General features: G+C 38.1%; 2 protein-coding genes across 2 annotated transcripts in view; both read right to left on the reverse strand.

Annotated features, from left to right (window-relative positions):
• Positions 1-15,598, reverse strand: part of LOC128527601 (NACHT, LRR and PYD domains-containing protein 3-like) — a 232,018-nt gene that overhangs the window by 112,467 nt on the left and 103,953 nt on the right. The gene's annotated exons all lie outside the window — the stretch shown is intronic.
• LOC128527614 (NLR family CARD domain-containing protein 3-like) lies at positions 946-4,863 on the reverse strand. Its single transcript, XM_053500080.1, has 4 exons — positions 4,695-4,863; positions 2,099-3,860; positions 1,595-1,768; positions 946-1,117 (listed from the first exon to the last, which is right to left on the reverse strand). The coding sequence occupies exons 1-4, from the start codon at positions 4,729-4,731 to the stop codon at positions 946-948; spliced, it is 2,145 nt and encodes a 714-aa protein (XP_053356055.1). The 5' UTR covers positions 4,732-4,863.

A 15,598-nucleotide genomic window follows, 5' to 3' on the forward strand; every position in this document is an offset into this window, starting at 1 on the left:
AATACAGACTTCTAATTGTTTTTGGTAAAAGCTTTAACATTAAAAAACCAACCAGTTACAGTTGGATTGTATTTTATTAAGGAATGGCTGTGACTGTACCCTCGCCATGGAGGAGTTCCGGTCCTTGAAAACCCTAGCCGTCTAAAAGAAGCAAGCAGGCTCGACCTCTCTTTACTCTACTCTACAAGAACTTTTCAAAAACTTCCAAGTCTCTCAACATGACTTGAGACCATGGGTAACCAGGCAACCAACGCCTTTCTGAAGGGTTCTCCTGAAAGACGTCACCTCAACCTTAGCACACCAACAAATAGCAACGCCGTGATTCCCTTCGCTGAAGGCGAACTAACGAGAACAAATATCACGTAACACAAGTAAACAAACAAAGCTTCATAACTTGCTGAAAAGTGGTTCTTGAACTAAACTGTAAGATTAAACCCAAGGCTCTGCTCTTGTGACTTTCTCAGGTCTAGTAAACCGTACTAGAAGAACAACATTAACTTTCACACTCCAAACTGTTTGTATGTTCGTGTGTGTGTGTTAAAGTAGCGTAGTTTCATGTATCGTAGATTAGTCAAATAAATTTTTGTTTCTTTATAAAGAACTGTTGTCTTTGTCATGTACTTTAAAGTGTAAACACTTACCCAGGTCTTACGTTATCTTGCTCATAATTGGTAAATATCAGATTTTGTATTATCATCGTTGGCCACGGGATAAACAGAATGGGTAAGGTACACTAAATCATGCTAAACGTTCATGAAATGTATGCTATAAACCTTTAATCAGTTTAGTAAAATTAACCCGAATACTTAAGGATTTGATTTACCTCTGACCCAGAGCTGAAACCCTACATATTTAATACTTAATGATAAGCACTTTCATTCTTTAACATCCCTACATATGTTCATGAATATGATTTTATAATAACTTGTGTTATGTATATTTTCCTCACCTCAGTGTGTTCAGTGTACAGTCTGGATCCTGTAGTAAATCAGTGAGCAGCTTCACTCCTGAGTCTCCAGGGTCGTTCCCTCTGAGATCCAGCTCTATCAGGTGAGATGATTTCAGAGCTTCAGCCAGAGCAGTGTATCCTTCCCCTGTTATACTGCAGTCTGAAAGTCTACAGAGAAAACTAAATCATTATATAAATTTGTCCATTTGTCTGTGAGCAGACTCACCACTGATGTCACTGTACTGTGTAAAATAATTAAAACACATTGTGAGAAAACACATTGTGAGATGATTTAGTGGAGGTATATCACCATATTATAGTAGTCAGGGGTAGCTCAGTGGTTAAGGCATTGGACTACGGTTCGGAAGATCCCAGGTTCAAACCCCACAACCACCAAGTTGCCACTGTTGGGCCCTTGAGCAAGGCCCTTAACCCTCAACTGCTCAGATGTGTAATGAGATAAAAATGTAAGTCGCTCTGGATAAGAGCGTCTGCCAAATGACTAAATGTAAATGACTAAATGTGATGGTGACAAGAACACAAGATTTAATAAAATACTGCGCAGATACATCTTCCTCTGTATTGTGTGTTTCTTGATTGTATACCCTTTATGTAAAGTCTATGTAATAGGAGAGACAAACCAACCTCAGTGTCTCCAGTTTACAGTTTGGACTCTTCAGTCCAGCACAAAGCAGCTTCACTCCTGAGTCCTCCAGAGGATTCCTGCTTAGATCCACCTCAGTCAGCTTGGAGGATTCTGAGCTGAGAACTGCGTGTAAAGCCGAGCAGCTTCTCTCTGTCAGGTTACACTCACTGAGTCTGAAAGGAGAAAATGTCAGAGGAGCTTGAAAAAATAGTTTTAAACATTAATTGTTTAAGTGTATGCAGATCACTGCTGTTTCTCGTCTATCTGTACATTAGCCCTATAACACACACTACATCACATAGTATCACCTGATATCAGATGTTGGTAATGAATATTTTTTTCACATAAATGAGTTCAGTATCAGACTGATGTCCAACACCAGTATCAGCACCAATGCAGTCATATTTAGAATAAATAAATTACTAAGAGTAGATCAACATTTTGCTGTAAAATCCAATCAGAACAGTTCCTCTCTGTTGAAGAGAGAAACAGGTTTTACTTACAGAGCTGTTGTGGCTTCCTGTACGACTGGCAGCAGTCTCTTAAAGCATTTATCTGACTTTATGAACTTCTGAAGCTCAAACACGTCAAGATCCTCCTCTGATGTCAGTAACACAAAGACCAGAGCAGACCACTGAGCAGGTGAGAGTTTAGCTTCAGAGAGACGTCCTGAGCTCATGTAGCTTTGGATCTCCTTCACTAGTGAATCATCATTTAACTCATTCAGACAATAGAACAGATTAATTAATCTCTCTGGAGATGGATTTTGTTCAAACTTGAACTTAATGTACTCAACTATGTCCTTTTGGCAGTCAGAGCTGCTTCCTGTGTGTGACAGCAGACCTTGAATGAGATTCTGATTAGACTTCACTGAGAGACCCAGAAGGAAGCGTAGGAAAAGGTCCAAGTGTCCGTTCACACTCTGAAAGGCCTGGTCGACTGCACTCTTGAGGAACTCAGACATTTCTGACTTATTGAAAAGACCAGACAGATCAGTGGTTTGTTTTATTGTTGTCTTTTTGTCGAGGAAGCAGAGAAATGTGTATAAAGCAGCCAAAAACTCCTGAACACTCAGATGCACAAAGCTGAACATCTTCCCCAGGTAAAGTCCAGACTCGGTTCTGAAGATCTGAGTACACACTCCTGAGTACACTGCCACTTCTTTAACATCAATGCCACACTCTCTCAGGTCTTCCTCATAGAACATCAGGTTTCCTTTCTCCAGCTGTTGGAAAGCCAGTTTTCCCAAAGCCAGGATACTCTCTCTGGTCTGGGGAAGATCAAGGTCACATTTCTGCTGGTACTTTTGGTCCTTGTGTTTGATCTGAAAGACCAGGAAGTGTGTGAACATTTGAGTCAGGGTCTTGGGGATCTCTCCACTCTCTGCTTCACCCAACATTCTCTCTAGAACAGTGGCTGAGATCCAGCAGAAGACTGGGATGTGGCACATGATGTAGAGGCTTCTGGAAGACTTCATGTGTCTGATGATTTTATTGGCCAGGCTCTGATCACTGATCTTCTTCCTGAAGTACTCCTCTTTCTGAGCATCACTGAACCCTCTTACCTCTGTTACCTGGTCTACACACTCAGGAGGGATCTGATTGGCTGCTGCTGGTCGAGTGGTGATCCAGAGAAGAGCAGAGGGAAGCAGGTTCCCCTTGATGAGGTTTGTGAGCAGCACATCCACTGAGACAGACTCTGTCACATCACACAACATTTCATTCTTCTGGAAATTTAAGGGAAGTCGACACTCATCCAGACCATCAAAGATGAACAGAACTTTGTAGACATTACTGTCTATTACTTCCAAGTCCTTAAGTTCAGGGAAAAACTGATGAAGAAGCATAATCAGACTAAAGTTTTCCTGCTTCACCAAGTTCAGTTCTCTGAAGGGAAGAGGAAACAGGAAGAGGACGTCCTGATTCACTGTCCCCTCAGCCCAATCCAGAATGAACTTCTGCACAGAGACGGTTTTTCCAATTCCAGCTACTCCTTTAGTCAGCACACTTCTGGTGGACTTGTCTTTAAAGAGCTCATTACATTTGATGGGTGTCTCTTCTACTGCTGGTCTCCTGGACATCGTCTCAAGCTGTCTCACCTCATGTTCATTATTGACGTCTCCACTCCCACCCTCTGTGATGTAGAGCTCTGTGTATATCTGATTTAGAAGTGTTGATGTCCCATGCTGTGAGACTCCTTCATTAATTCTTTTACATTTATCTAGAAGTTTGGATTTGAGCTTCCGCTGATACACAGGGGCCAGCTCTAACAAACAGGAGAAATGTGATGTCATTATTTTCATGCACGTATAATACATACATAAAATCAATACTGATCAAGAATAGGATTAAAATCAACAGACATTTTAAGAATCAAATTTAAAATTCTAATTCAAATTCTAATTCGTCACATACACGACCAGACACAGTATGATATGTAGTGAAATGTTTACACGACTGTTTGTGACTTAAAGAGAAAATAAAAGGCAAATGCCAGTAGAAAAGAATGTAAAATATAAAATCTATAATATGTAGTAATTTTGTTACAATAAAATAAAGTAGAAAGTAGAAATATGTAAAAATGTAAAAAGTATGAAGTATATAAATAAACTGTATAAAGTAGATGTAATGTGTAATGTGTGCAGTGTGAAACAGCAGCAGTGTGTGTGGTCATGGAGTGTGTAATGAAATGATGAGCAGCAGTGGTATTGTCCATCTTTAAAGTTCAATAGTGGTCCTCATTTATATGTAAACAGAACGAGAAATGTGCAACATATATGTTCTATGTGCTGCAGTTCTGTGTAAATGTTCAAATGTTCAGTCTGGTTGGTTTTTGTTGAGCTCCAACACATGTGTGAAGGAAACATAGCAAGTCCAATCAGTTGAGTCCTATGTGGAGTTCTGGTAGAGAGCCTGTATAGCCTGCGTGAAGAAGCTCCTCCTCAGTCTCTCTAGGATTATCTCTACTACTAATTCATTTGTTTACAAAAAAATCTTATTAATGTGAATAAAAATGTATCAGTATGATTATATAGACCAGAAGACCAGTCTGTCTCCTTTATAGAATTTATAGAATATTTTAATAATCTAAAACTCTTACTGATCTGCAGTTTGTGAGCGAGGTCTTTCTGCTTCATGTTCTTCAGGAGGTGTAGTGTGATCTTCAGCACACCCTCTCTAACACAGTCCTCCTCCTCCTCCTCCTCCTCCTCAGAGCATGCTGGGTAATCAGCACTAAGTAAGTTCTTGAATCTGTTCAACTTGTTTTTCAATAACGTGATAAATTTGTGCTCCAGCTCCTGATAAAAAACATAATGAAATAAAATTGAAAAAAGACTGTTACAGATTGTGATAACGTGATTTTACTGTGCTGCTAAATTCTAGATTCTGATTGGTCAGAGGGTGTTGATGAACAGCAGCTCTGACAGTAGTGCAGCTACAAATCACAGCTTTATATTAATGCTGTCTTTCTAATATGTCATTGTTTCTATAGTAACGGCTCATTCACAGAGACCTGTATGGTGGATTTACTACATAAACACTAAACAGTGTTCAGGCTGATGATTGATATTGTGAAGTTTCTTTAAGTACAGGTTTATTTTACTTGAATGGCTGAGTAACGCGAGAACCAACGAGACCGGGTGCATAATCTAAGATGGCGGCTCACTGCTGCTAGACATTCAGTAAACAACTTTTTCCCCATCTCTTTTTTGGGTTTTCCCATCCTTTTTTTATTTTTATTTTCATTTATTTTCTCTCTCCCTTTTTCAATACCGGTCTATATCGTATTTGCAACCCGTTTCAAAACCAGACCATAACGTTTTTTCAACCTGGATTACCTGGAGGAATTCATTGACACGCACTATAACAAACTTTACAGCACCATGAATAAGGATAACGCAGATGACAACAAAAAAAGTAAAGGCAACCTCACTCCGACCTACAAGAGACCCCGTCCTAGTTCCCTTTCCAGCACAGGTACAACACCATCCACATCACCAAAACCGCCGTGCTGCACTGAGGTAAGCGACATTTTACTCTCCATTGAAAATAAACTTTCCGGACTTGATGCAAGGATCGCGCTAATAGAAGTAAGACGCAAGGATTTTTAAGAACTATGGCAAAGTCTAGAATTCAGTCAAGAACAGAGACACTCTCACCAAGGAAAAAACCTTTTTAAAGGACTCCGTTCACACTCTTACAGCTGAACTCACCCCCGTTGTTTCACAAAACAAAGTGATGAAAGAATGTATTCTGGACTTACAATCACGTAGCATGAGGGACAATTTAGTTTTTACAGGAATCCCGGAACAAACCCCAGACTATCCCGAGAAATCAATAAAGGACTTTATGATTAAACAACTCAAACTACCAGCCGACACTGTACAGAACATTACTTTTCACCGTGTGCATCGGATCAGATCTCAAAACAATAACAATCAAATTCGAGCATTATAAACAAAAAGAACTGGTTCAGAGGCAAGGAAAACAACTCAAAGGCACAAACTACGGACTCAATGATCAATACCCAAAGGACATACTGGAACGTCGCAAACACCTCTTCCCAATCAGAAAATAAATGATGAATGAAGGAAAAAAGGCAATCATTTCTGTGGACAAACTTTACATAAATGGACAGTTATATCGCGACAGAGGCATTACTCCCTGGCTTTTCTGATTTTTTTTTCTCTCATCCCCATTCCTGAACTAGTAAATAATTGATGAACGCGAATTTATAAATAATCCATCCTTACCTTACTCCCCAATACCCCTCTCTCTTCCTTCTCCTCCCTCCTCCCCCTCTATCACTCCCTACTTTTCCACATTTTTAAATCATGCAATGTAATATATAATGCACCTAGAACTCACGCCCCCCTAACCTATTTACCCTGTCTCACACTATGTCTTTATTTAATAGTTTCTGTTTTGCTGTTGTTGTTGTTGCTGTTGTTGTTGTTTTGCTACATACACACTGTCATTTGGGTTTTTTCAATTACATTAGCCTGTCAACATTAAAATGTTATGCACACACATGTACATATGGTCATGATTCCATAAATATATATACACACAGCTGCACACACCACTCATACATCTTTACAGTAATATACATTTCACTTTTATAACATGTCTTCTACCAATTTTCTAACCTGGAATGTCCGTGGAATTGGCTCTCATGCCAAGAAGGTCAAAGTCTTGAAGCATTTAAATAAACTACAAGCTGACATATGCCTTTTACAAGAAACACATTTATCAGATTCAGATCAAGATAAAATTAAATCATCCGAATACAATCAGTTATTCTCAGCTCACTACAATACAAAACAAAGAGGAGTATGCATTTTGATAAATAAAAAAATCCCATTTGTACATAATACCACTGTTATAGACCCAGAGGGACAATATATTCTCATAAACATCTCAATCAACAATAGCCCAGTTACAATTGGCAATCTATATGGCTCAAGCACAGACGACCAATCTTTTTTTTTCATAACTTCTTTTCCACCATCTCAAATCATTCTAATTGTCCAATTATAATAGCAGGGGATTTTAATACAGTTCTTAACCCAGCAATAGACTGATCTAAAAATTTAAGTAATAGACACATTTGGCAATCAGCAGAAACCTTGGCGATGGTCTTGGCGATAGTTGGCGATTACAACATCCAAATGCTAAAGAATACATGTTTTTCTCACCAGTCCATCACTCATATTCCCATATTGATTTTTTCTCACTAGTAACTCTCTTATATCATATATTTCGGAATCAAAGATTCATCCTATTGTCATTAGTGACCATGCCCCAGAAACATTAAAATTAAATAGAACTGCACCTCATAACCCTATTAACAGATGGCGGTTTAATATCTCTCTCTTGAAAGATCCAGATTTTGACAGCTATTTTAAAAGGGAGTGGGCATTCTTTCTAGAAATGAATGACATATCTGAATCATCTCCCTCTCTCTTGTGGGAAACAGGAAAAGCAGTACTTAGAGGGAAAATAATTTCATATTCTGTTTACCAACTCACCTGATGAAATCAATCATATCTTTTAAAATTTCTACAGCAAATTATACTCAGCAGAAAAAGACCCAAATCAAAATGACATCAATTATTTTCTCAATAGTATCAACCTGCCACAACTGGATGAACACCAAAAAAACAGCCTTGAATCACCCATAAAACAACATGAATTTTATACAGCATTACAACACATGCCTAATAATAAAGCACCAGGTCCTGATGGATTTCCTGCTAAATTCTACAAACACTTTTGTTCCACTTTATCACCACTCTTTTTCAGAATGTTAAGTAAGTCACAACAAAAATTAAAACTACCAATAAGTATGAACACAGCTACAATTTCACTTCTTCTCAAACCAAATAAAGATCCCAAATTACTATCAAGCTATCGTCCCATTTCTCTAAACAATGCAGACATTAAAATCATCACCAAAGCATTAACCTACAGAATCGAAAGGTCATATAATCTATAATACATCCGGATCAAACCGGTTTCATTAAAGAAAGATTAGCATCCACCAAAACACGCAGACTATTTAACTTAATGCACTATTATTCAAGTCATAAAGAAAAAAACCATCATAGTCTTTTTGACGCAGAGAAAGCTTTTGATAGGGTAAACTGGAAATTCTTGTTTTCCACATTAGAGAGGTTTGGTTTGGGGGAGTCATTCATTAATTGGATCAAAATTTTATATACTTTACCTTCAGCCACTGTTATCACCAATGGACTAACATCACGTAGCTTCACACTGCACCGGGGTACTAGACAAGGATGCCCACTCTCCCCCTCATTATTCACCATTTTTATTGAACCTCTGGCAGCAGCCATCCATCAAAACAGTTACATTAAAGGAATTCAAACATTAAACATACAACACAAAATTAGCCTTTACGCAGATGACATACTACTATATTTACAAGATCCTTCATCATCATTACAAGAAACAATTAAGCTTATTGACTCTTTCTCTCATATTTCTGAGTACTCAGTGAACTGGAGTAAATCATCTTTTCTTTCTTTAAATCATAAAAGCTTGGGTGTGACATTCCAAATATCACCTATCCCTCTCTGCACCAATCACATCACATATTTAGGTATTAATATTTCCCCTAGGCTGTCAGACCTAGTTAGTCTGAATTTCACCCCATTACTCAAAAAAATAAATGACGACCTTCAACGCTGGATGAAGTTACCACTATCCATTATGGGCAGAATATCAGCAATTAAAATGACTACACTCCCTAAACTAAACTACTTATTCTCAATGATTCCAATACAACCCACCCTCAGCTGGTTTAAATCTCTGGACTCAACCATCACCAAATTGTACTGGAAAAATAAGACCCCAAGAATTAAATTGTCCACTCTACAGAAACCAAAAACACTAGGAGGATTGGAAGCACCACATTTCTACTACTACTTTCTGGCTAATCAGCTTCAATATATATATAAATGGATTCACCCAAACACATCAGACTATACATGGCTAGATATTGAGCAAACAATTTGTAAAGACATTAGCACTACAGATTTACCGTTTTTAAGTCAGACAATCAAAAAACACTCCTGTTTTAAATCACTAACTATAGCAACAGCTCTGACAGCCTGGTGGAAATTTTACCAGTTTACAAATACTCCATTGCATCATCTAAATTCACCCCCATTTGGAATAACCCAGATTTTACAATTAATAAAAAGCCACTTAACATGCGCACATGGGCTGAGAAGGGCATTACACAACTTCAACACATCTTTCATAGTAATAATCATGTGACTTGGACTCGAGTCAGACTCGAGTCATGAATTTGATGACTTTAGACTCGCAAGTACTGTAGATTCTTTTGATTCGACAGCGTCCAACGTGACAACGTGAACGCGCCAGTTCGCGAAATGATACCGAAGGTAGCTTCGTTTGGCTATAAAAAATTGGCTATATGCGCGGACCACTGAGCTTCTACGGAACGCAGTAAAGGCTAAAAAGGAAATTGTTAGCGTTTTTTAATCCTCTGACGAACTCTAGCCATCAGGATGTGTTTCCCTTGTTATCTTGGACATATTTAGAATGATGAACCTCGGCTGAGTCACTTGTAGGCTGTAAACATGTCAGTACATGCGTTGTATTGTTTATATTTAATCACTGGTAGACACTACCCATGATTTGCTGATTTCTTTCATATGCAGTTTGGGTTTATTCAAATAATGTGACCTAGTGAATTGACATCACACGGATAAAAAGCTAATTATCTCACATAATAATAATAATAATAATTATTATTATTATTATTGTTATTATATAATATTTAATTATAATAATACTTATTATTAATATTATAATATATAATATTTAATTATAATATAATAATAATAATAATAATTATTATTATTAATTAATATATAATAATAATTATTACTATTATTATTAATGTCTTCAAATTCAAATTCAAATTTTATTTGTCACATACACCATCATACAGAGTACAATATGCAGTGAAATGATTTTGTGCGACCACAGAGTCGCGACGGCAGCCACCTAACCGGCGCCATCATAGAAGATAAGAAATAGATACATTAGGATAACGAGGGTAAAAAATCCCCTCCCAGACTGTCCTTCGAAAAGGGCAGTGTGCGATCAGGGGTACAAAAATACCTCAGCAACAAGCACATAAAAACATGTAAACACAAGACATAAACATTGCAACGATTAGGGTACAGGGGATAGGAAATGTCCAATGTAGGCAAACAGCTCCAGTCCCTGCAGCTAGAGAGCGCTGGTCCCGATTCCGCCTGCCCACACTGAAGAGAATAAGCACACGAAGGCGTTGGATATGGGGAAGGTAGAGTGTCTATCTGTAGCTGTTATGTGTGTGCATGAGTGCGTGCGTATCAGTTTGTAAGCCAGTCTTGAGACTGTATCTGACGGGTCTCTATTTTGGCATCATGGTTTTGCTGAAAAGGCATATTTGATATGAAATGCGCGTTCCCTGTGGCCTTTTCACGGGGGTGGGGCTAAAAAAAAACGCATCCTGATGGGGGAATCAACTTCAACACAGCACCGGATTGTTTGTATGAGGTAGCTTACGTGAGTGTATCACACAAGGTAGGGAGCAAAGTTCTTTAATGTAATGTGAAGAAAACAACGTTATTGTTTGTATGAAGTAGCCTACTTCATTGCGAATATGTGCTACCATTTTACATTGCTACTAGCATTTACTAACATTTGTATTTTTATGTATCTGAGCAATGTTCGTATATAAAAAAAGGTTTGTTTAATAAATACAGATCTTACAACCATACATAATCTGTATACATTTTATTTTTCTGCTAAAAAGACTTGAAAAGACTCGAAAGTCAAACCGTAGGACTTTGGACTTGACTTGAGACTTGTTGGCTTTGATTTGGGACTTGACTCGGGACTTGCCTGTCTTGACTCGGGACTTGACTCGGGACTTGAGGGCAATGAATTTAGACTTACTTGTGACTTGCCAAACAATGACTTTGTCCCACCTCTGGTAGTAATATTATTTATTCTTATTCTTTTGTTATAATTCAATACAATTGTTAATTTTATTTGCCTTTCTCATTGTTCTCCACCATTTCCAAAACTTTCCAAAGCTCTCTACAACCCCATCTTGTTATTATTATTATTATTATTGACATTATTATTATTATTATTATTTATGGTTATTATTATTGCTAATAATATACATCTCCAATGGCTTCTTTTTTGTTTTTTTGTGTTATGTGTTAAATGTTTGGTATAAAAAATAAATAAAAAAATAAAAAATAAATAAAGTACAGGTTTATTTAGTGTAGCGAATAACAGGGCTCTCATAGAAAGAACAGTTAATGAATCACATTCCTGAACACCCTTTCCCAGCATGCATGGCGCTATCCTGATAACCTTATCTGGTTCACTATCTTAAGGGGGACGTCTGTAAAACCAAGAAACTCCACAAGGCCAGATGCTTTGAAGTAGACCCCGAAACCGAGGGTGTAAATCGGCGAGCCGGTAAACAAAGAAGACAGTTTTACAGCTTCGCCCGAGCTGGGGGGAACACCTGGACACTCTTTTGACCTCTGGAAAACATGCCTTACCATGAACAAAGGCATACGGCACTATTTTAAACATCTTTACAGTGTGCCAGTAGGGCAAAACATATTCACATATATTTACTCAGTTTCTTTTATTCCTGTGTATATGTTTGATTATTCTGCATAACTTTAAAAGTGTAATCAGCATTTACAGATGTGGCTATTAAGACTGCGCGTGTTTTCCCACGGGATGCCTCAATTTAGCGTGCGGCGCGCCGCGACTTGCCGTAAGCAACATTCGGGAATTTTAATAAATGTGTTGTGCTTCACTGAATATCCGCCAGATGGCGCATGGAAGGACTTTATTTAAACGCCGGACCAAGTACTGTACAATGAAGAATTGTGTATAATTACTTAGTCTAAAACAATATTGTTCCCAATGCTGAAGCAAACATGAATTTTATTTTGCTTTACAACAGATCTTTCATGATAAATGTGTGTATGTGTGCTTCATATTATTTTCATAATGATGAAATGAGATGCCCAAATTCGTGCTTTAAAATTCTTAATAAGTTTCTTATATATTTTTTGTAATGTTTTAACAGGGACAAAACAGTGAAAGACATGGCAATGTCTCGGTTTACATGGTGTTGAAATTAATTTAATTTCCTGATAGTAGGCTATCTGATAGTCTTAACTATGCGAATGTCCTGATTCGTGAATATGCCAACATATCTTATTTAAAACGTAAAAAATGTGTCGACATCATCAGAAGACATGAATGAACTATATATATTATATTATTAAGTAAATATTATTTTATGACCACAAGCTTCTTCGGGCTTTTTATAATAATCATCATATTTGCTGTTTGTGTCCAGCATTTAATAATTATTTCATACATTATTTAACCACGGCTGGAAATAATAGCTGGAATGTGATGTGATTGTGAATTCATGACTGAAATAAAGCAGTTTGTCTTTTGTAAAGTACTTTCACTTTACAAAAGGCAGCGTTTTTATAAAGGTTTTTTTTAAAGGCAGCGTTTTTATGTAGGTTGATAAACGCGTGTTGTACAGTACATACACCGCGACAGCGCGCGCAGTTATTCACTTCTCACCTTTCATGTAGGTCTGCTCGGACTAATTCGTTTTAAACCCCTCAAAAATGTGTGTGTATACAGCCCCAAACCTCCATCAGTTATTAACAATAGCATCTATTTAGAAAAAATGCCCCAGTGATTTCAGAGCTTCATGATTCGCTCTGCGCATAACACCGGGCCAATGTCTTTTCATGTCGAAAAGAATTTATAAACGGTTTCTAAACGTGGGCTATTGTTTTTTTTTTTACTTATAGTATTTGTTAATTTAATTTAAATGAGGTTTGGGCTCAGGACTTCGATTCGGCATCGTGATTCTCCTCTTTAATTTACTCCATAGTTTTAATCAGCGCTCAGCCGCATGCATGAAGTTTTCCAGAGCGCACCGGCAGAAGTAGACTAATGATTATGAACGCGTCGGGAAAACAGCAAGCAGACTGACTCTGACCATTTAAAAAAACTTTGTGTTCATTTTCTGACGCGCTCAAGGTCAACAAAAACAATACAGAAAAGCGCAGCTTATTTGCTTTCAAACATTTATAAAATCAAGTTTTTTCGTTATTGTGAGTGCGCTTAAATAAAAGTTGAGTCTTATAAAGGCATGTAGTCTTATATAGTTTTATTATATAGTTTTTGCACATTAATCAGAGTCCTCATCTGTTACATTTTTGAGGACAATAGTTTTTTTTCAGCCTGTCACGGCGTGCGCCCAAATCAATATCGCTCCTCGCTCACTAGTCAGGCCGCCTCCCCTTCGGGGTTTGTTGGTTTACAGTGGATTTTACTACGCGGTGTGAGTGAGACGCGCGCACACAACGCGGAAGTGCGGCATGCAAACCGGGCAAATGGAACGCGGCCCAGAGACTTTAAAGAAGAGCAAGCGCAAGCGGACGGAGGCAGGAGCTGCTGTCCGCAGATGGCCGTCGTATTCGTATTTTATAGCGCAGGGTGCAAGCCCGAGATCATTGGCATGGATGAGTTATGTCCAGCTCTGTACCAGCATGTCATGTGGGCATTATAAGACTAAAAAGTGGCAGCTGGCACGCCTAAAAATAGACACAGGTTAATTTTTTTATAGTCTAAATTAAAATCCTCCTCTTTAGTGCCTCCTATTCCTATTAATCCTATTGTTCTTTTAGTGTCACTGCGTGTGCTTACAATGCCAGACAACATTCAAATGCAAATTATTCACTCTCCCCAAGTGTGAATCAGCTGTTCTCACCTATACATATTAACCTATACGTTCTCACCTGTGTTTAGGTGAAATTCCACCTATACAAGTGTGACAAATATGCAAAGAAAAAAAAATAGGAAGGGGCAAATACTTTTTCATGGCACTTCACATGTAGTCAGATTGTTCCACTGGGCTGAAACTGTAGCAGGTGGAGTTATAGCACTTTTCAAATCACACTTACTATACACTGATATGAATAACTTTGAATGATGAATGCTACGTTAATATGATCTCGGGCTTGCTCCACATTATAAAAGCAAAGCGCGGAGTTTAGTCCGAGATCAGGGAAGTACATGATGTGGTGGAAAATAGGCAGTGGCGGTTCTACACTGAATTGCTCCGCGGGCGAGACTCCCTCCCGCCCCCCGTCAGCGCCACTTCTAACCAACCAAACCCCCTGTCTGAAGTCTGCTCGGTCTTGTTAATTTGTTTTAAAACCCCCAATTCTGTGAATTCCCCCAGCAGCGAAACCGGTTTGATGACTTTGCACCTGTTGTAAAGGTGAATGGGGGATTACAGTAACTGTGGGTGCGCTTCACCTCGGAGCGCGCTGTCGCGTTGTATTCAATGAATAGACTAAAACAAAATCATGTTTGCTTCAGCATTGGAAATAATATTGTATTAGGCTAACTTTATTAAAGATTATACACTTTTGTATTCTTTGTCCACACACGTGGGCATCTTAAACTTTTTAGATATTGATCCTTTCTCGATGCAGCGAATTTTCTGAGCAAATTAATAATAATTTCCATGAATGAAAAGCAGGAAGAAGAAAAGGTTACGCGAAAATAAGAAAAAGCTTTAGAGGTAAATGCTGTAAAATGCTTCAAATGAACAGATTCTGCCTATAACAGGTCAGGGACAGTGAGGCTGGATCCAGCAGCGCACCACATCCCACATCATAATACATGCTGATGATGACCAACACGTCTCCCCTCATCTACCAAGGAAAAAGAATGGCAATCAAACAGAATAAAATTAGTAGCAGCACTAACTTGTGCTAGTTATTATGATGGTGGTCAATATTAATTGAAATAATGTTTCTCAGCATTATTTCGTGTTAATATTGACTACCATAATAATTAAAGAATAAAATAAAAAATATTGTCTTTATAGATTTATATGTTGTTCGTCTTGATGTTCTTTTTTTCGTTTCTTTGACCCAATATATGTTCAGTGATACTTCAAATAACATGTTTAAATAGCATTGATTTCTGTATTGTGTTATATTTTTATACTAGTAACTGGTGTTAAAAATGTATCTCTACATTAATGAGCCAATGTATTATGGTGTGGGCTGCTGTGGGCCAGGAAGTCCAGGGCCACTTTTTGGTCCCAGTCCGCCCCTGTAATAACGAATGGAGAAAGCGCAGTCAAAGCGCGGGGATTCTGTGTTCCGCGGGGGCCAGTCGTGAATAGCTGACACTCAGTGACAGCCAATGAAATTGAAGCATTTTCGCCGCTTTCCACGTGGTGTGGCGTTGCTTAAATAATATCCGTATAATATCTGTATATCCTATAAAATCGTCCAGACCCTGGTTCGAATCCCGCTCTGGGTGAAAATGTAATAAATGTGAATCCTTTGTTTTACACTTTTTGCTTATGATAAT

Source organism: Clarias gariepinus, chromosome 7, assembly GCF_024256425.1.
Source record: "Clarias gariepinus isolate MV-2021 ecotype Netherlands chromosome 7, CGAR_prim_01v2, whole genome shotgun sequence".
Classification (NCBI taxonomy): domain Eukaryota; kingdom Metazoa; phylum Chordata; class Actinopteri; order Siluriformes; family Clariidae; genus Clarias; species Clarias gariepinus.

Excerpts from the sequence above, each read along its gene's own strand:
- LOC128527614 (XM_053500080.1), bottom strand. The coding sequence starts at position 4,731 with ATGAAGCAGAAAGACCTCGCTCACAAACTGCAGATCA. Across the intron at positions 1,769-2,098 it reads CAGGAAGCCACAACAGCTCT|ACTCAGTGAGTGTAACCTGA; the intron begins GTAAGTAAAACC and ends TTCTCCTTTCAG. Across the intron at positions 1,118-1,594 it reads TGTAAACTGGAGACACTGAG|ACTTTCAGACTGCAGTATAA; the intron begins GTTGGTTTGTCT and ends TTTTCTCTGTAG.